Source organism: Botrytis fragariae (assembly GCF_013461495.1).
Source record: "Botrytis fragariae strain BVB16 chromosome Unknown tig00000001, whole genome shotgun sequence".
Lineage (NCBI taxonomy): Eukaryota > Fungi > Ascomycota > Leotiomycetes > Helotiales > Sclerotiniaceae > Botrytis > Botrytis fragariae.
The window spans coordinates 2,605,527-2,627,447 of NW_023500987.1; the positions used below are offsets into that span (position 1 = coordinate 2,605,527).

The following is a 21,921-nucleotide window of genomic DNA, read 5'->3' on the forward strand; positions in this document are numbered from 1 at the left end:
GTAGTCCAGACTACTAGATAGCTAGTAACCTTTTGATCGTTCCCAACTTTCAAATGCGATGAAGGTGGTTTTTAAGACGAAAGTCAAGATGAAAGTGCGAATAGATATACCTTCTTGTATAGTATGATTGTCAAGCTTTTGGGTGGTTTGCGCCTTCTCTTCCTGAGGTCTGATACCTTTATAATTGGCAGAGTTAACCATCAAATTCTATTAGCAACTCGATTTTCTTTTCCTCCGGCGATCATTCGAGAAGTTTGAAACGAGGGCTAATAATTCAGGTATGGTCTACCATATACCTATGTGTCTTAGGATGCTTCACCCTATACGGACGCCAGAAGAAAATCATCATCATCATCGTTAGTTAATGGAAGCCACATAACGTCATCACCAATATAAGCAGAGCAGAGAAGCTCGATGGAACAAAAAGAATAATAAGACTTATGAACAAATACTTCTTGATTCTATTGTACATCGTCTTTCCCTCATAGCCCAATAGAAACCTTGTCTCCCACCTTGATGACTGGAAATTGATGTTCTTTATGAGGTGACAACGAAGGAACATGACACATATGAGAACCAAAGAAAACCTTAGATTCGAACCTTCGTGTCTTTGCCAACGTAACAAAGGGTTCTTCGTTCTTTTCAGCAGTATCCTGATCAACACATATCATATGACAACGCCTACAAGATCCTAACATTTGATACTTTTCTGAACCAATGTGTAAAGTACTCCAATGGTCTTCACTATATGGATGATGGCTATCAGTCAATTCAATTGATGCTAGTACAATATTTCCTCGAAAGACCGAGGCTGAAGCAAGTTTACCGCCACTCTTGGCTATTTCTTCGTTTAGCATATTGATACTGGATCGATTAATGGCAAGTATGGGACTTTCATTCGATAGAAGAATTGGACGTTTTCGATTCTCACTATCAGAATCCGGTGGTGTTGGGGGATCGTGAAAGAAGTGAGTACTCGATTTTTCAATCACGACCGAACGTTTTGGTCCTTGATGCTTTTGCATGTGCGCCTTTGCATGTCTCGACGAAGGACCACTACCGCCAGCAGGAAATCTTGCCAGAACACAAGGTACTTCTAGAATCTTGGAGAAAAAATCATTAATTTCATGATTAGAGTAAGTCTGTGCCGCGATGGCATCTCCGCAGACCCTTGATGATAATGAATGAATATTATTTGGATTTTTGTAAAATGACGGGTCAGATGATAAAGAGACGTTGATTTCATCCGTCAAATTAGGGAAGGTTGATCCTTGATATCGAACCTTCAGCAATCCCAAATCAAAGTCGATTGTTGGTTTGATGAGAGCCATTCGAGGATAACGTTTTTGACTTAATGCTTGCCCAGTGCCTTGATGAATCAGGCACCATTCCCTATCCCAAGAAAGACCTTCGGGCCTAACTTCCCAAGCAGTTTCCTTCGGGATCTCAAAGCCACCACAACTTTTAATTGGATAAATTGTAAGACTTTCGACATACATGTCAACCGATTTGTGACTTTCGGTTTCCTCATCAGTGGATACAGCTGTGTGGTCCACAAAGAATTCATCCACAAATGAAAGAAAAGACTCAACATCGCTCATCGTACTCATGGCTCCTAAGCTCACGCGAATGACCCCCGTTATTTTGCCCGCATAAATATCGGTCTCTCCACCACATCGGAGACCAGCCGAGAAATTTCTTTTTGTTTCCCATGGTTGAAGCTCCAGTGCTGATGCAACACCACCAGGATTACAAAGACCACCTGTTCGAATGTGGTAGTTCCTTATCGAAGCCAACCTCTCAAACTCAACATTAGTTACCCACGCTCCGAAACTGTTCTTGACGTTGAACGCTATTGTAGGTCCTTGTACATTGGAGGAGGTTTCGGAGGAGAAGCCAGGGGAATAGATTATACAGGCCGGTTCAGAGTTAGCATGCCGTAATGATTTTAGACCTTCGTACAATTTTCGTGCGAGAAATGTGGTGTGATTTGCAATACGTTCCATGGAACCATACAATGATTTGTGAACATATATTGCTGCTTCCAGTGCCATGATATTATGGAACGGCAGAGTACCATCCTCTAAAGTTTCATGCAAGGACTGCCCTTTCGAAGCATGCCACTGCTCTTTCAGACACACTACCACTTCGACAGTTCCACCTCCAAAATATTTTCTGGTTTGAAGTATCGCTCCAGAATCTCTACGAACTATCAAGGCACCGAGATCGGGGAATCCAAATATCTTGTAGAAACTAAGGACCGTAAAATCTGGTGCCTTACTAGCATCACTTAAGTCTAGTGGAGAAGTAGAAACTAGAGCAGAGGCATCTAGTAATGTATATGTAGTTGCCTGGGTTTCATCACTAAGATTTCGGACTCTCTCTGGCCAAGACAGTGGTAGACGTCGACCATCTAAGTTTGATTGTGCTGGATATGCGAAAAGGCCAATCTCAGAATCATGTTCCTTTCTGACAAGAGCTTCTGACCCAGATAGCCAACACTCCACGACATCATCATCAAGACATCGACTTGACACGGCTTCTTCTCGCATTCCAACGAGACTAGTATGCGAATCTTGGTGGTACCCATACAAAAATCCATCTTCTTGGCTCCTGAATGCGTCCATAACAAGTTTGATTCCAGCCGTAGCATTCGCCACAAACACCACATCAAAGTCTTCTGGGTCGGCATTAAAGAATCGTAAAACATTCAGACGGGTATTCTCGATGCGCGAAGTCGACAACTGCGAGGATGTAGAGGCGGAATGTGGATTCCCATATAAATTCGACATCATATCCACCATATATCTCTCCATGAGGGACTTCGAGTAGAGGGTCGTACCGGCATGATCAAGGTAGACGGCATCTGGAAATTCTATCAGCTTGGCATATATATATTTGGGAGAAAACTTACCTTTGAGCATGGGATATTCATGCTTCCTGAATTCTTCTACTGCCTTATTGTACTCCATGTTATTCATACTTAGCTCAAACAACACATAAATTCACTGACAAATCTCACTTCCTGTGTCAATCAAGGGGGGTGTAAAATCGAAGTAATAGACTTCCAAAAACTAATTTGACCGTTCATTCTCAACAACGCAACTAGTGAATATAATATTGTGACATATAATGCAATGAAATGTTTTAGTTCTCCCCGCATCAACAACGATAGGACAGCGGAGTTGGCCGCTTCATCAAGATTCCCCTTCGGCTGAGCATCCATGTGTTCATCAAAGAAATACTGAAGCCTAAGGCACTCACAAAATTGCGGACTTTGCGGACCTCCATACAATTTTTTGGATCGCGAAATATCTCGTCGAGATTTGAAAGTCCATCACCCCTCCAAATATGTTTCGCTCGCGCTTCCCTAGGATAGGGCGCTCTGTGCAGAAGAACTTCTTCAGGAGTATTTCTCAGCATGTACCGCCATTGAAACATGATTTCACAAATGGCATTCCTGAATTCATTGGACCTCAAGCTTTCGAGCTGTCATGGACTTCATATCAAAAACTCATGGTGGACAAATTGAGTGATGCTATAGCTGGTGGGTTATTTCTTATTATTTGGACTATTTTGCAATTGGTAGTTAAGGCATTCAGTCTGCGAGAGAGTTTTGTTATCTGGAAATACAAATTGCGTGGTTCCCTCTCAAACTGCGTATCCCACGACACAACTTATAACTGCTGCTACATTCCTTACAAGACAACCTGTAACTGACAATTTTAAAGGAGTACCCCATCTCGATGGAAGACAACCTAAAGAAATCGCTCTTATGTGTGCGCGAGATCCAGACCAGGCGGCAACTTTCAACTATGCTTCCATGGCATTCAATAACAACTTCTTTTTCAACTGCCTCCAGCCCAATCCAGCTAGCGAACCAGTCATGTCAGAGAAACTCCGAGCCGCCATCGAGAACTCTTTTTCCTCAGTCGATGGACTCAAAAGAGAATTCGTCATCACAGCTAGTAAAATGTTTGGACCCGGATTCGTCTGGTTAATGAAGGATAGATTCGATCGACTTTCCTTAATGACTACATATTTAGCGGGCTCACCATTTCCTGGTGCACATCATAGAAGACAACCAAAGGATATGAATACCGAAAGTGAAAGTGTGACGGACTTTTACAGACAGAAGTTGGCGGCACCACCTGTAAACACAGTAGGAGCACATGGACATTTAAGCAAAGAGAGGAAACCACCGGGAGGAATTGAAGTCACACCCATTCTTTGCGTCAATACATGGGAACACGTTTGGATTGCCGATTATGGAATGGGAACTGATGATGTAGGAGGAAAGAAGGTTTATGTTGAAAATTGGTGGAATGTCATTGATTGGAGTGTTGTGGCGGATCTTGCAGCTTTATCTGGTAACTCGGCTTCAAAGCTTGAGAGGAATTAGAGATATAAAAAAATTCACTCTGCATAAGATATGAGGCGGAGGAAACTACACTGTGGTATATCTGGGAGATGGCGTTCAAGGCATTTGATGTACTATATGTGTGAGGTCTCGACACAACTGCATTTAGAAGTGTAGAATATGAGATGGCGGACCAAAATACTATTTTTATAGCTCAAGTTGGAGAGGAAGTACTCCGTTCAACATGCGGAATGTTCAATTATTCTGTGTTAGTAGCCGTAAAAGAACATTCTGAGGCAGATTTGACAAGTCATGCGTTTCTCCCTTTCATATATATACATTGGAACGGGTCTGAAGATTGACCACAATACAAGCTTTCCACTCCACATTGTTTAAGTAATTACATGGGTCATGATGAGTATTTTCTTCGAGTTTTGCCTTGCCTAAACATACCTGGGTACCTAGTAGGTATCTTCTACCACTCCTACCTTCTGGACCGAAACACAACCACTTTGCCACCGCGAAATGATCCTCACTACTTGTCGGCTAATCATCCCCATGGCCAACCACCCCAATGTGTGGTTGGCAGAATTCATCGAAATAGCCGACAAGTTACCGACTCGAATATTCCAGTGAAAACATCGATCATAATTACTCCTTAAAACAACGATTCTAGTAGATACCTAGATAACCATATCTCTACTTACCTAGGTAGCTACATGAAAAAAAAAAACGAGAAATTGGAGATCTAGATTTTGATCCTAGAGTTCCCCCTAAACCCGTTCTTCTGTTCGTTCTCTGTTCCAAGGGTTTTTCATATCTCATTTCAGTTTATTTCATAACATCACATCATCGCATCTTGTGAATTTTTGGTTATGAGAATGGAAATAGAGATAGAAATACCAATTTGCCCCCGAGGAATAGAGCAAGTGAGCCATTCATTCATGCCAACATAAACATAGAATCAATCCATCTCCACGATTTTTATCTACTCAAGAATCAAAAACCCCCCCTAGAACTAACAATCCGTTCCTCTTCCCAGCCTGCCCCAAGTCCGCGCCTACATCTCCGAGGTAAAAGGATTCCTTGATTTTTTTCGATACAGATGATAGAAGGTATCGTCATCATCACCAGCAGCAGTAACATCAATTCTCTACTTGTGAGATGTGATGAATTAACAAATCGACAAATCGACAAATGAATAAATATACTCCTTTTTGTTCTTTTTCATTCGCTTCGCCTTGCTTCATCTGCGCGCTACTTGCGCGTACATGTGTGGATGTGTCCTACGAAGGTAGGTGGGTATTTTTGAGTTTATAGAGGATGAGGATGAGATTAGGGGAAGGGAGAAGGAAAATAGAATTCTAGGGGTGTTGGGGGAGAGGGACGGAGGGGATTGAAGATACTGGGTGGATGAGTGGATATCCTTTACATCTACCCATTCTTCGCCTTTGAAGCTTTGAAGAAATTTCGATTGCGATAATGAGAAATATGGGATCGGGATTGATGCATTATTACCATATCATCATCCGCCCAAGTAAATGAAACAAAATTGAAGTTTCACATATTCATATATTCATACACACATCAATACCTATCTATCCATCTACCTAGGTAATTATTTTCAAACAACAAGGAAAAGTTTGAGAGATTGGAAATTAGAAATTGGAAATCGGAGTGAGATTGGATGTGAGGTTAGAATTAGAGGATGAGTATGAGGATGAGGATGAAGATGAGGATGAGACAGGGATGAGAATAGAGATGGAAACTTGGATGTGATGGTTCGTTCAAAAGATTTGATATGGGGTGTGAAGAGAGGGGAAGGGAAGGGATAATAATATATAATAGATAGATATATAGAAGTTTAAATGTATAGATAGATGTAAAGATAGATATATAGAAATGGCCGTATCGTTTTGTATCGATGTCGATTATACATGTTAAAATATTCTACATGTCATCACAACATGAACGGAAATAGATATTCAAAAACAATTCTCTATCAAGATTGAGGTAAAAACTTCAAGGGTCTTTTGGATCTGTCAAACATGCTAGGTGGGAGTGAACCCAATATTGCGCCAATCAACACGTCACCACACATTAAACACAAGTGCAAAGACGAAGGAGTCAATCAATCAATAGAAATGAAAAAAACATTCAAAGTCCAAATCTAAATCTGAATTTGAGTTTGGCATTCGCCATATCCACGTATGAATAATTAATGTAAGTATAGTGTAGTAATATAATCTGCCTAAAAGCTTAATGCAAAGATGCAAGCCCATTTCTCAACCTCTACTCCAACCGCTTCTCCCAAGCCAAAATGCTAAATATCCAATATCCAAAAAACATAGAAAAAATGCCCCAATCCTTCAAGTATTTTAATTTATCCCCGTTCCATTCGTAAAAGTTGGATGCCATGGTCATACCATACTTCTGTAATGTGATGCCAAAAAACAAAGGAAATATATCATATAAATTAATATCTTGTCATGTATATATTTCGGTCTCTTTCAACAAATCATCTAGAAAAGATGGATGGAACCCCAACTTTGCTCACAGCCAAATCCACCTGGTTGTTTCCAGAGATCGTTGGTGTAGGAGAAGATGGCGGCACGTCCACCACACGACTCGATGATACTAGCTACGGCAGTCTTTTGCTCATCTGCACCAGGGCAAGCAGCTCCGTTACAGGTACCAGCGGAAGGCCATCCGGTCTCGAGGTTAATGGCAGTAAGACCAGGGCAGATAGCATCGGCAAGCTCGAGTTGGGAGAGAGCGAATTTACCAGCATTTTCGGCAGTGACTTCAGCGTTGAAGAATGGGTGAAGGTTGGCACCAGTGATGTCGACGGCGGAACAGAGGACACTGGTGTTTTCTTGCCAGATGTTGAGAGGCTCAGTGGTGGTGATTTGTCCAGTGTATCCAGCACTTGCGAAGGATGATCGGGAGGAGCTGATGAATGCGGCGAGTTCAGAAGCGGTAGTGTGACCACCAAAGACGGCTTCGTTACCGACAACGATAAGCTCAACGAGAGACCATTGTCCCCATGCAATGAGGTCGGTGACTTGGTCAGCTGCTCCGGAACATCCGGTCTCGCTAATGAATATACCGACGATCAATTTGAGACCAGCAAGCTTAGCAGCGTTACCGACGTTCTCGAGTCCGGAGCAATCGGTACTGTAGATACGGATGGCTGTGAATCCCTTGGAGGCAATAAGTGCTACATCAACGGAAACTTCTGCAGCAGTCTTGCAAGATCCAGAATCTTGGTATGGGGAATAAGTCATAGCCCATTGCTTTCCAGTGCTTCCTACACTGCCTCCGTTTCCGGCAGAGGAGGAGGAAGTGGAGGAGGCAGATGGAGATGCAACGGAAGATGCAACTACAGAAGATGCAACTGCGGAAGATGATGGGACAAGGGATGCAGCGCTTGAGGATGGAGCAACATAAACAGCGCTTGAAGAGGGAGCAACGTAAACTGAGCTAGAGCTTGGTGTTGCGACTGGGACTACGACGGAAGTCGTAACTGGGGCTGGAGCAGAAGTAGCCTGGGCAGGTGTACCAACTGGTAATGTGGCATCAACAATTGTGGAGTATGATGAAGAGTAAGGGCAGAAAACAACCACATTAGTTTCGGTGATGGTGGTGACAACTTCAGGTTGTGTGTAGGTTCCTGGAGCATAGGAAGCAGGAGTTGGGTAAACCCAAACGGCGGGCTCAGTAACGGTAGTGGTTAATGGGTTGATGGTGTATGTTCCTGCGGATGGGCATACATAGGTGGTTGTCAAGATGGTGCTTGTAACAACACCTTCTGAAGTTGAGACAGCAGCGTATGGGCATACAACTGTTGTGGCGGTGGTTACGACAGTGGTGACACCTCCAACGGTGTAAGTTCCTGCAGATGGAAGACCAGTTGATGTAGCACCACAGACAGTGGTGGACTCAGTCAAGGTCACAGTGGTGGCTGGGATGGTGTAGACACCTGGAGTTGGGCACGTGGTTGCCAAAGGAGTGGGGACAACAGCTGGGGCAGTTGAAGCTGGGGCAGTAGGAGCAGTTGATACTCCCTTGGAAGTGGCTGGTGCCGATGAGCCTGGAGCAGAAGCTGCTGGTGCAGATGGTGCTGGTGCCGATGAACCTGGAGCAGAAGCTGCTGGTACAGATGAAAGGCCTTCAGCAGATGTTGCCGACGATGGTGCTGGTGATACGACTGAGCTAGAAGCAACAGAAGCAGCGGTTGGAGCTGGTGGGAAGTATACTAAAATTTGATGTCAGTCAATGTTCAAGAATAACATACTTCATGAATATGAAGTATATGTGTATAACATATCACATACATTGAGGTTCACCAGTGACGGTAGACCAAACGGTTGTACAACCACATGACTCTGACGATGATGCTGCGGTAGCTAGCAATCCTCTCTCATGGAAATCTTGATGACCATGTCTCCTTCCAAGGTCTCTAGCATTAACACCACCTGCAATTGCAGCCGCGACTGCGAGAACTCCGGCCTTCATCTTGTATATGGTAGATTATATTGTATATTAAGAATCGAATTTTGATTGGATGATATCCTCCCACACGATCGATATATTCGTAAGGGTCCTCGTAAAGAATGCCCGCTGAAAGAGTGAAGCGGTAGAGATATTTGTTCGGCGATGAAGAGAACGTGAAGGTTGACAAAATGAAGGTATTCACAACAACAACGTCGATAAGAGGAGTGAGGAGTGAAAGAGAAGAGGGAGGATAGAAGAGATAAATAAAAACGTGGAGAGATAATTAGATGGCAAGCTATACCCAAAGGCTACCTACAGGACTAGATAAGTTCCAAGACTTCTGAACATGGGTAAGATCCCCCGAAGTTGGGATGGGAAGTGATTGATGGTCAGACTAAGCTCTTTGGGTGTTTCTCCCAATTGACAAACAAGCGATGAATGTTTAAATTTTGTGTACCAAGAGACAACGCAGTGGAAGCCAAGATATTTTGATTGATTGAAGGGGAAATGATACGAAGGAAATGAAAAAGTAGGAAGAGTACCATACGTTACCGGTCTTCAATTTCACTTCCTCTATTCCATTGTTTCCATCGTCAAATATCACAATCATACATACATACCTACCTACTCAGTACACCTTTCTTGTATCTCTCTCCCACTTCCAGCAAGCCGATATCCCCTCTTCTCTTCAAAATATGCATTCCCAAAGTGGTAATTGCATTGACCAATTTGAACAATTCCAGGACCATTCATCCATTCATCCATCCAAGCATGCCTTGATGCAATTTCCCAAAGTCGTATTTTCCCCATTGAGATCTCTCATTTTTTGTGGATTGTAGGACAAACAGGCCAAATAGGCCAAATAGATGATGGGTGGAGTGTGGATGTGCGTCAAGGATTCTTCGATTTTTCACAGGTGAGAACATTTTAACATACGGGGAGTGGATGATAGGGGAAATGTTGGAAAGCGATCAAAATTTAAAGTTTCATTACTTGGAAGAGAAAAGAGATGCTAAGCCACACCCAATCAAGGCTTAGCCTCATTTGGATGTATGATGACGGATAACAACCTTATGCAAGAAATTATTCCGAGTGGAATGGACTTGAACGAATGATGGACGGAGAAATCATGAGTATAATGTCGTTTTGGAAGTATAAAAGCATTCGAGAGGGATAATATACATTTATTAAGAAGTATAATATCTCAAAGGGGCCGATTGACTGGAATGTTTATTATAGACTTCACGTTATGACTATACCAGCTAAGCTCATGATGATTCCTGGTAACAACTTCCCCGGATTATGAATTATTCATAGCCATTGACTTTTCTCTGTCTCTCTACCTGCTGTCATTCTCATTATCGTGTAAACTTATTTTATATACACTCTAGGTATACTTGGCTACCTATACACTTCATACCTTCCTGTCTATCTAGATACCCATACATAATTATTGTCATAATTTCATCTCATCTCATCTCATCTCATCTCTCGTCTCTCTCTTTGCCCCTTTCGTGTGCTACCGTATCACTTCGGCAACATGCGCAGGTACAGTCAAGACCATGCAGTCTTTCCGTTCTCTCCAAGCACAAGGAAACAGGGGTCCCACCCTCCTTTACCACTTCGTACCTTTCTTAGTTCCATTGACAAACCACCACTCACATCATCCATATCCACACAACCCACAAATTCCGTACAGACTGACCGTCCGTTCATCGGTTCCTGACTAAACGTTTGTAAGGAGCAGACTAGTCGGAACCTCCAATCAATCAATCTATCTATCAGGCTTGGCATGAAGCTCAATCCTAGCAATAAGCATAACAGAAGATCGTCTCATTTCCTTTGATTAATTTTTACTCGAATGGGAAACGATAGAAGATCAGACAGAAGATCATGACCACCGCATGGCATGAGAACACGAGGGAAAAATGTTACAATTCCGAACTCAATCCCTTTTTCAAAGATAGGAACTAGGTAGGGAGAGCACGGCACCGAACTTGCTCTTACAAACTTTCCATAGATGTAGATGTCTTGCACGCCCACTTTCTTTTTTTAAATAGTTGCAAAAATTGAAAGGAAACTAAAAGACCGCCATGGGTAAGTTGAGTTGCCCATCTGCCCTGTGCTTGTACAATACTCCGACGTCGTCCGTACTGGTAATTATCGGCATGCGATTCAGCTTCATCTCAGAGATCATCTTAGAGAGCTACCGGATTCAACGGCGAAACGCTTGGGAAGGGAAAGCCACGACCTCGGTAGACTTGGCATTCGTGTTTTTCCAAATTAAAGAGAAACATTTCCATCTGACTGAACTTTAACTTGCTTCAGAGGTTAACCATAAAAATAGAAATAGAAATAGATTGCTCCAACATATATAAGGTTGTAGTTGGAATCCGGCTTCAATTTGATTCTCTACCGTGGAAGAAGAGCGAGCATTGGATGAGGAGAGAGTCGAGGAAGGAGAAGAAAGGAAGAAGAAAACAAGAAGCAGAGAGGAAGATCCAACAAACTGCTGTGATACTGTCACCATCATACCGGTATCCGTACCTGGGTATTCACAATCAGCACAGGCTTTGAATACCTACAGCCAGCATACTCTTACGAGATGTGTCAAGAGAAAGCTTCATGAAGAAACATACTTCAAAGACCCCGAATGAACCCAAATCGCTGTGATATTGTCATGACGATGTAGTATTTTACCATGGATAACATAGATAATGTATAATAATCATCAGTTGGTATATAATGTATGTCTTTCCGTCACTTCGTTTGCCCGTTATCTCTTCATCAGCAAGAGGAAAATGGAATGATTGTCTCGTGACTCTCATCTGTCTTTTTGAGTTCCCACCAGTCTAGACCGCCAGACCGCCAGTCCGCCAGTCCGACAGTCCTTTCTATCTAGGCTTACCTAAGTTTCACTACCTCAAACCCCTCGACCAATCAAAAGGTACCAAACTCAAACCAGCGCGTCAATTACCTTTTCTGCTCTTCTCGTCCAATCAACTTACTCAAATCATTATCTACCAGTCATTCGCGCCAAAACTTCAACAACAAATCTTTCTCCTCAGCGCTTGATAACCTGTCCATCTCCAATGACTTCACGATGAAGACACTGTACCATCTAATTGGCTATTGACTCATTTTCTGAAATTTCTTCAAACTCTAACTTCAATACCAATGAACTATTTTCATCATCTCGAACCGCTGCTGTGAGAGCCAGTACTCTCATGTGTAGCTTGTTATGGGTATCATTTCTAAATATCCTATTCGAAGGTACACGGTCGACGCATGAATGACCATCTAGACATGGATATGGGTCATCATTGAAGAATGTATGGGTGATGACCTTTTATTCCTCTAAAACCATGTGTTTCTGAAGTAGAAGTCTCTTACAGAAACGCTATATGACGAAAGTCAAGTCAAATGCTTGATCGGGTAGTGAACAAAGGAAGTCTAGTTTGTTTCTCTTCATACTCAAAAACCTCCACTCCATTTTTTTTGGCTTCTCTCGACTTTCATTGTTCATCATTCCACACTGGAGAAATCTTTCGATTCTAATTTTATCTTTCTTTGTTACTCTCTTATATTTACAAATTCTCCAAGAATTCTTTTCGCGATATACTCTTTCTAGACCCTACATCTTTTACATTAATTCTTCTTGTACCATTGATTTCTACTTCTAACACTCATTCATACTATTGATTTATTTGGACTTTGCCATTTTAAAACAAGGTCCACTGCTTCAAGTGTTTACTCACGATTTGGTACATTTTCGAAGAGAAAAGTATTATTACATATGGTTGCAGCTATGAGGCAAAGTCGAATCAGCAAACACTCGTTATTGATTATTGTTTGTCTTCTAAGCTCAAATTTTACGCAAGCAAACACTATCTTCGAGCGGGCAACATGTCCTCAAGCGGGCTATGTACAATGTGCAAATACTGGGTTACCATCAGACTTTTGTTGCCCTTCTACTTCGACTTGTATAGCTTTAGCACAAAACACCACCTTATTGTGTTGTCCTAGTGGAAGTGATTGTAGCACTATCCAGCCTATTACTTGCGACATCACTCAACAAAATATCACTTCACATCCTGAAAATACACTCAAAACTACAGCTCTGACAGCAACTTTGGAAAAATGTGGAAGTAACTGCTGTCCATTTGGTTACACGTGCGTAAATGGCAACTGTCAGATGAACGCCGATCAAGCAGATTCCGTTCCAGGTCAACAACAGAGTTCTGCGGTGAGTAGCGGAACATCACCTGTAACCACGAGCTCAGGTTCACAAGTAACTGCTGCTCCGGGCAATCCCTCGTCCGCTAACCCATCATCTACTTCAACTCCATCTTCAACCGGCACACCTATAACTATCATCCCAGAAACATGCGACAAATACCCTGTTGTTGCAATCCTCATAGGTCTATTTCCAGGTATCGCCATAGGAGCCATTCTTGCGCTTCTCACTGTATGCTGTCTCGGTCGCCGTAAACATTCCCAACGCAAAAGCGGTTCCTCCTTCGGAAACATCTCCGACCCTGTACCCACCAGCGACGTGCGTACCGATTTCCTGCGCAAAATGCCTCAAACACCTTCTACATCCGCAGATGGTACTCCTCGAAGAAATAAAACCATTACACGTGTTCAATCCTTATTTCGAAAATCCACCGCTACAGGAATGTCCAATAGTCCTGGCATAGCTTATCAAAATAGTCCACCCCCAGCATTACCAATCCCACTCAACATACAAAGAAAAAAACAAACAAACGTACCCAATCGACCCATTACTCCTCCTCTACAACGCGAACCGAGTTATGAAGATATAAATATCTTTACAGATGCCGATACAGCGAGTTCTTTTCGACAAGTAAGAGAACAACAAAATCAGAATCAGAATCAAAGTGTAAATCATCTCGGTTTACCACCAACATTTGGAGTGGAAGGACAAAGAGGAGGAAGTCACAACACTACATTCACGGACATGATGGAGAGGAGTGGATTAGCTGGATTACAGAAGGGTCAACGTACGTATCAACTTCTTGAAGACAATTTGATGAAACAAGAGGGACGGAAAAATAGGGACGATAGATGATTTGTTTTTTTGTTCCGATTTCTTTTTTGAATGCTTTTTGAATTACGATTTGATCTTTGAGATACAAAGTTGCTAATTGTTTTTGTTTTTTCGGGTGAAAAGCGTATGTTTATCGAGGAAGTGTAACGACTTATACACCCAGTCCACCACAGAGAGATAGAATAGGAAATCAATGATTTTTTGTGGGTTATAGATTGAGGGTAGGGCAAGGTAGGGAGGTTAATGTGAAGATTGATTTTTTGGTGTTATAGATTGGAAGCATGGAAGTATAGATGGATAATCAGCGACTCGGGGAGACTTTAACGAAAAGTTTTAAATACATATCCGCGAGTTCGGATAGGGTAGGAGTTATGAGGGTGAATGGGTTTGAAATTGGTGTATTGCATATATTACGTTACGTCGTATTGTAGTCTAATATTGGATCTTAAGTTTAAAGAGTTGTCTTGTATATAGATTATACATGAAATGTTCCTAGCTTTCTCCTCTTATGTGGGTATGTTGTGGTAACTAGCTAGCTAGCTAGATATATTCTACTGCTTGAACTCCCATAAATGTCTAAATCGCTTTCCATATTATATCTAAAATGAATGTCCACACACTCACTATCTTTCCTCGTGATCACCAATCAACTGATGAATAATATATAACCCCCTTGGTCTACGTACTTCCCTCCCACTCATTCAGATCACTACATCTTTTTCTTAAAAGTTGAAAGTTGAAAGTTGCCCCTCCCTCTCTCTCTCTCTCTCTCTTTACTCTATACGAAATATTTATATACACATAAACTCATTTATCCCTTCATTTCCTTCCTCTACAAATTTAATTCAAATTCAAACCTAGACCCGATCCACTCCAAACCAATCACAACTCACCAACTCACTCACTCACAACCAACCATCCATCCATCCATTCAACACAACAACCTCTTCTCCCAAACTTCTACGAAAGTAAAATTTCCCTTCCCTCCAGGAATGAGTCGATTTGCTATCTATCGTATCCTAAACATCATATCATAATATATCTATTTATTTAGTGTATAATAAGTATCTGTAAAAGATCATGTAACCTAGTCCATATCATCCCTTACAATCTAAAATCCTATTCCTCATTTCTCATCTCAAAGCCTGAAATCTAAAATTTGACACGTATAATAATGATATATCAGTAATCTAATTATTATACCTATCTATCTAGACAAACTTCATTTCATCTTACCTCACCTTTTTCTCATATTATGCTTATTCTCCAATCTTCTTTTCTTTCTCTGTGTAGGTGTGTATACATCTTACTTCATTCTATCTCATTCTATCTCATCTCATCTCATAAAACTTCTCATCTAGTTCTGCTCTACTTGACAAATACTAATACGAGTAATTAGTTACTTATACGACTGCCATTATCAAATTATCAACTATCGATCCCTACCTTTTCCACCTTTTCTACCCCTCACATTCTCATCTTTTATCTCCCGACTCGCAGAATCAAAATCAAAATCAAAATCAAAATCATAAACTTCATTTCGATCCATGCTGACTGGAAAATGAACAAATAGATAAATATCAAACATCAATAACTCCAATCTTTAATCTTCAATCCTCACCCATAAATAATTTCCCCCTCCAAACCCCTCCAACCACGACCAATCTTCTTCGTCCCTCTCTCCCCTCGCTCCCCTCACTCACCCACTCACTCACTCACCCACCCACTCACTCACTCACTCAACCTACCATCCACACCTCCCACCTCCCACCTAGTACACAACCCCAACCCCAACCCCAGAGTAGATATTTAAAATTACCCGAGATTCACTTACCCCCCTTCCCCCTTCCCTCCCCTTCCCTATTTTCTTCTATTAATCAAGCTTTCACATACACATACACATACACATACACATCATACATACACATCATACAAACACATCATACAAACACATCATACAAACAAGAACGAATACCGAAGTCGAAGTTGAATCCCAATTCAAATCCAAATCCAAATCCAAACCCGCAAGATTAATTTATCACTTATAACTCATCACTCATAACTCATCACTCATAACTCATCACTCATAACTCATCACTCATAACTCATCACTCAACAATTATATACATCACACACAAGTAAAAATAAACCAATACCTACCCACCTACAATCAAGCAATCAAGCAATCAATCCCCACTAATTCAACAACACACCTTCGTCATCAAGGGGAAAAAAGAAAGAAGAATAATATAACATTGTATAATTGATATCACCCCTCCCGCACACATCTCACCTCTCACACCCCTCACATTCATCCATACAAACGCTATATAAATCCCACTTCCCACTTCCCACCCCCACCTCCCCAACTCCAACCCACAATCTCATTAAAAGCGTATAATCCACACCCACACCCGCAATCAATCAACCAAAAAAAAAGCACTAAACAAACCACCAAAGGTATGTCAAGATTACGATTACAAAACAATATAACATTACGCCATCTTTTTCAAGAAGGGAGACTGACTGACTATACTACCGCCCCATCCTAAACAGATGAGGGAAGTTATCCTTCCCACTTTCCAACCACGCGATGCATTATGTACGCTCAATAATAAACAACGAGCAAAGTCTAATCAATCCCATTCAATACCTTCCATCAGAATAATACTATCAAAGCCACCTCCTCAACTATCCGCATAATCATCATATTGATGTTGCTGCCAACGATGATTTTCCTTATTCAACGAAGTATTTGAATTGACCCAACTTGGGTTACTCCTTAAGATTCTTTCTCTCTCAAATTCTTTCCATCGCTTCATGGTAATCTTTGAACTATCGAATTCTCCCTCGTATTCGATACCCGCCTTCTTAGTCTTTTCACCCGCTGTCTTACGAGTATCTCCCCAGGAGAAATCATCGAATTTCCAAAAGGCGTATGCTGGGAGTAAGAAATTCCAAATTGGCAACGAGACAAGATAAATCATCATCCAAAGAACATAGACCCAACGATGAGCTGTTATAACAATCAAAACTGCTGGTAGACCAAGGATCAATCCTAAGAGTACGAGCGGAATGATTTGGACAGGGCGACGAATAATCGAAATGATTACTAGGAAATAGTCAGTAAGATATTACAATTTCATGTAGAATGATTTACTTACCGACGTAAATTGTGAAGGCAATAGCGGCTGGAAGAACCAGAGTACTGACGAGATCAATAAAGACGACAAACTGCATACTGAAGCAGAAAGTACCGCAAAGATCTCTGACCAAAACCAATTCCATCAAATTGTGGACGGTACTGTTGATCCATCTACGTCTTTGTGACATGAGAACCCAAAGAGAGTCTGGCACTTGAGTTTTGCAAACAGCTTGTGGACAAATACTTGTTTGCGCTTGGGGAATGTTCGAAGCATGAGTGTTGAGAGGTATCGATCCTCTCCCAAAAGTAGCAAGTTCTTCTTATGCAGCGTGTCTACTACGTTATCGGAATAATGTTCGACGACATCAGGATTGGCCAAGATAGGAACCCAATAGTTACCGCCCTTTGGAGCCTTGATTCTATACATGGAGAAACAACCGGGAAGACAAGTAACACCACCGAAAATCGATTCGAAGGATTTGACAGAGTGATGAGAAATGAAGTATTCGAAAACTTGTATCGCAGTTGTGAAACTGGCACGTTTGTTCGCAATCTTGGTCTCTCCGCAAAGTCCCATAATCTCAGGATCTTTAACCATTGCCGATACCATGTGTGTTAAACTGTCAGGGAAAACCTTTGTATCTGCATCAACCATAAGAACAACCTCATACATATCCGGGAAGATGCCACTGATTTGATAGAATCCATTGAAGATTTCAAACTCGAGTTCAGTCATACGTTCATCAAACATGACTTTTTGTAAGAAAGACATCAAGATAATTTGACTGTCACGCTTGCCTCTGTTTCCAGGTTTGCGGTGTGTAGCTTCATCAGGAGTACCACACTTGACGATACACACCATTGGAACTCGGAGTTGTCTATTTACGTTGATAGTAGAATCAGCACCGTAATCGTAGAAACCAGCGTACACTTTGGCCATGTTGTGTCTCTTCGATCCTCTTTCGACCGCTACGTAAGAGAATGCAGGAACTTCTTCAACAGGAGTGACAAAATCTTTCATCATGCCAAGAACAACTTCTGGTGTTGACTTTGGTTCACCTTCACCCTTAATAATACCATCACAGATAACCAGAATAGTTTTGTGACTATTAGGATAATCAGTCGTAGCGATAGAGTCAAGGGTCGTCCGAATACCAAGTTCACCTTCAGAATAGGCAGTCACGAGAAGAATTGCATGAGCCAGAGGGAAGCCGTATGGTTCCCATTCTTTTGGTGGTTGAGGAACTACTAGATCATGAATGAAGCTGGTAGGACCGGGCCCATCCAGATCATTTGAATTATCAGTTCGCAAAAGGCTGTTTCGGCTATTGTTTTGATTTCGGAACATAGGGTTTGGGGGGATCAACTGAGCTGTTGAGGCTTGACTTGCCATGGTTGTAGGTTGAGGGCGTCCAACGCGAGATGATCGATCAGCAGCGGCATAAGGATTCGAGAAACGAGACGTCGTTGGCAAGAACACACTGGTTCGTTTGCTCGTCTTATCAGATCCAGATCCCGCAGCGGAGCTACCAATATCACCGGCCATTCTTGGAGGAGCCCGGTAGATGTCATCGGACCATTCCTCGATCTGTTGCTGACGCTTCTTGGGGTCGGATGATTGAGAAGTCTTTGATGCGGCGTATTTCGAGGCAATGAACCATTGGAATATCAAAGCTAAGACGAACTTAACCAGAACAATGGCAAGAATGAAGGCCAAAGAGACGTAAAGAACTACTTTGGAAGCGATACACCCAACAGTTTCGGTATCAACACTTCCAACTTTAATGATCTGCTCAAGACATTGAGCAATCTTCCTGTCCTCTGAAGATTGGAAGGCGTGTGTAACATCCCTACCGCGTACAGCGGCGTTGGCGGCGGAAGTGTTATCGGCAAGGGTGGTAAACCTGGATGGAACGGAAACTTGAGTAGTGTTGAACCATTTCAGAAGGTCTAGGTCAAGAACGTTGCCAGAGTAAACCATAAGGTTTCTTGAAGAATTTTTGATGTCATCCCAGGTAAAATAGACAGCTCCAGCACTATTGAGTCCGTAAAACGATGAGCGAGCATCTGCCTGCAAATGGCACGCGTACCCAAAATAGGCACCGATTGTCTCATTTGGAGAGCTTGAACCATCTTGATTGAATGCATGACAAGGAAAGTACCATGCAAGATCCTTGTCAGAATTGGTTGGAACGTCCGATCCATCAGCTAAAGTGATTAAACCTTTGCATTTGCCATTGACATTCTGGAACAAGAAACTTCCGTCCATACCCCCATACTTTTGGGGCAAATCATACAGAACGTTTGCCCCATCTGTGATGCCTGTTGCAGCGGGATGTTCTGATTTTGAAAGATCATACGCGTTACCGTGGAAGATCATATATCCAGAATCCACATGGTTGACTTGTAATCGTAGACCTGAGCCCGTCCCACACACTGTTGCGGTAAATCCAAATGTCAAGAATCCTACAAATGCCATGATAGAGAGAATAATGCTGATCAATCCCATCTTTTCTCTCCAAGCTCTTTGTTGTGCTTTAGAACGGAAGCCGAAACACTTGAGAACAAACCCTGGACACCAGAAGGTTACAATGGCGCAATAAACATTCCAAAGACTAGGTGGTTTAACAGTGTCGAGGGCCTTTTGCCTTTCCTTCTCCTCCTTGGACATTTTTGGCACCCTCTCCCTCTTCAATTTATTTCCTCCTCGAGACTTGGAAGCAAATCCAGCCTTTTCATTCGAGGCGAGGTCTTCTGGTCCAGCTCCATGGCCGCGTGTGGTTCGTCTTGCGGGTGGCGCAATATCAGATTCCGCTTCCCCCGATGATCGAAGCCCCGAAGTCTCTGTATTCGCAGCATCTGCCTCGATATCCTCCATTATGGGATCGTTGCCTGTCGTTGAAGGTTGGGTATCCATATTGGCGGCATGTTGGCGATAGTGATAGTTGGGATGGTTTTCATCTATCCTATTACGTTCTGGGCGAATAAGACTTCGCTTCCTCGACATCGCAGTCGCAGGTGTTGTATTTCGCGATGGTGAGATTGGTTCACGAGACATTGTTGGAGTCAGTGGAGATGATGCTGTATCCGCAAAGGAAGATTTCGAAGGTCGAGTTTCATGTGTAGGCGAAGCTGGGGGGAGAGTATAATAGACAGTTTCTTCATCTTGAACTTGTGCGCGCCGCGAATTATTTCGATAGTGGTGAGATCTATGTGATTCACTATGATCAGGTCGCCTCGGAGGAGACATAGTTCTATTTGGGTAGAATCGTTAGTTATTATTAAAGAGTGAATGAAAGATTCCGAAGAATATTCCAACTTCAATCACTTCGGCGTCTCCGTCGCAGGCAAGAGCGGTTAGAAGGAATGAGGCAGTGGTAATCAAATTCCCCGAGAGAAATTAGATGACAAACACCTGGACTCTTCTTCTTCCAAGCTTTGCAACAAAAGCGATTATGAGGGGCAAGTATAACTTTAGAATAATGAAGAATATGGGGAAACATACATTGATGGCGGTCAAACAGTGGTCAAAGTTATTTTGTTTGCACGGAGTAGAGGGATTGTTTTATTATCCCTGTTGAGTGTTGTGGGTTGGTTCCTTGGTCGACCAAGGGTCAAGAGGAGGTGGCGGCGTTACAGAAGTCCATGTACTGATTGATGAATATTCCTTGAAAATAACGAATGTAGGTAGGTAGATGGAGTGATTTAATTGAGTGAATAAAACATGTACGGTAAATGTGTGTATTCTCTCTCTCTGTCTCTCTCTCTCTGTCTCTCTCTCTCTGTCTCTCTCTCTCTCTCTCTCTTTTCCGAACAAGTGACAAGTAAGACCTGGGATCTGGATTATTCCAATATATCGAGATGTCAAGAAATCTCGATGGCGCAAAGGGGAGAAGCGGAAGTTTATTTTGACAGAGCCAGTGTACTCTGTAGGTAGGTATTTTTGGCAGGAGCTTATTTTGTACTTTGGCAGTGGAAACCTCGGAGCGAATAATGATATGATAATACGAACGATCTTGCCTTGCTGTTTAATAAACGAGTGATAAACTTTTGTAATTATGAGAAGCTCGATATGATAATGAAACCGGATATATTGGGGGTGGAGTGGGAGATAATGGAGCCAAAAAACGAATGAAGTTCTCCTCTAATCTTCACCATGGGTTTATGAAAGGACGAACGAAGTCTTGGAGTTCATGATGAGAGAGAAGATAGAAAAACCATGGGTACAAGGCTACAGAGATATTCACGTACTGCATTGTTACTTGCTCACGCAAGGCAAATCAAGAGAACCGCTTTGGAATGCAGCAATGTTGCCATCACGGCCTATCGAATCTGAAGAAGAGTGATTGGCTCATGAATTGAGTTTGGAAGGGAAATTCCTAAAAATATCCATGCTTTGGTACGTACTGAGGTGGGAAGGGAGCGAGGGGAGGTTGCTAAGGGAAGTTGCTAAGGGAAGTTGCTAAGGGGATGGATTGAATTGGTACCTTGAATCTTCATGTACCTAGGCATGCACCTACGATGCACCTACGGATTAGGAGAATACGTAGTCGAATGCTAATAAATCTCCTTTGTAAGCACCTCACATACGCTATCTATCATTAGCAAAAGCAGAAATGCCCTTTGAGAAATTCCTCATCTGTTTGACTTCACACCGTTCACGACCGGGAGATCGGTGTCAATCATCATCCTTCTTGTCCTTGTACACAATCAATCACGACCGATTCGCTTTAGCCGTTTCATACTATTGACACGACCTTTCCTGATGGCATTTCCATTTCCATTTCCATTTCCATTTCCATTTCCATCTCGCAAAGCAATGCAATGCATACCTACCAGGTTATCATA

The 21,921-nt window shown here is 42.2% G+C and overlaps 5 protein-coding genes across 5 annotated transcripts; 2 read left to right on the forward strand and 3 right to left on the reverse strand.

Moving 5' to 3' along the window:
- Window positions 1-482: 482 nt before the first annotated feature.
- On the reverse strand, window positions 483-3,291 carry Bfra_000800 (putative molybdenum cofactor sulfurase protein; the record flags this gene model as incomplete). The annotated part of the gene is made up of 3 exons (XM_037331244.1): window positions 483-2,866; window positions 2,915-2,987; window positions 3,265-3,291. 3 exons carry the CDS (start codon window positions 3,289-3,291, stop codon window positions 483-485), a joined length of 2,484 nt encoding a protein of 827 aa, XP_037197577.1.
- Window positions 3,292-3,351: 60 nt separating this feature from the next.
- Window positions 3,352-4,402, forward strand: Bfra_000801 (putative superoxide dismutase protein; the record flags this gene model as incomplete). The annotated part of the gene is made up of 2 exons (XM_037331245.1): window positions 3,352-3,547; window positions 3,603-4,402. The coding sequence occupies 2 exons, from the start codon at window positions 3,352-3,354 to the stop codon at window positions 4,400-4,402; spliced, it is 996 nt and encodes a 331-aa protein (XP_037197578.1).
- A 2,480-nt stretch (window positions 4,403-6,882) lies between these two features.
- On the reverse strand, window positions 6,883-8,878 carry Bfra_000802 (putative cell wall glucanase protein; the record flags this gene model as incomplete). Its single annotated transcript, XM_037331246.1, has 2 exons — window positions 6,883-8,618; window positions 8,698-8,878. 2 exons carry the CDS (start codon window positions 8,876-8,878, stop codon window positions 6,883-6,885), a joined length of 1,917 nt encoding a protein of 638 aa, XP_037197579.1.
- A 3,787-nt stretch (window positions 8,879-12,665) lies between these two features.
- On the forward strand, window positions 12,666-13,949 carry Bfra_000803 (uncharacterized protein; the record flags this gene model as incomplete). Its single annotated transcript, XM_037331247.1, has 1 exon — window positions 12,666-13,949. One exon carries the CDS (start codon window positions 12,666-12,668, stop codon window positions 13,947-13,949), a length of 1,284 nt encoding a protein of 427 aa, XP_037197580.1.
- A 2,666-nt stretch (window positions 13,950-16,615) lies between these two features.
- On the reverse strand, window positions 16,616-20,323 carry Bfra_000804 (putative chitin synthase 4 protein; the record flags this gene model as incomplete). Its single annotated transcript, XM_037331248.1, has 3 exons — window positions 16,616-17,040; window positions 17,093-17,250; window positions 17,301-20,323. The coding sequence occupies 3 exons, from the start codon at window positions 20,321-20,323 to the stop codon at window positions 16,616-16,618; spliced, it is 3,606 nt and encodes a 1,201-aa protein (XP_037197581.1).
- Between the last annotated feature and the right edge of the window lie 1,598 nt (window positions 20,324-21,921).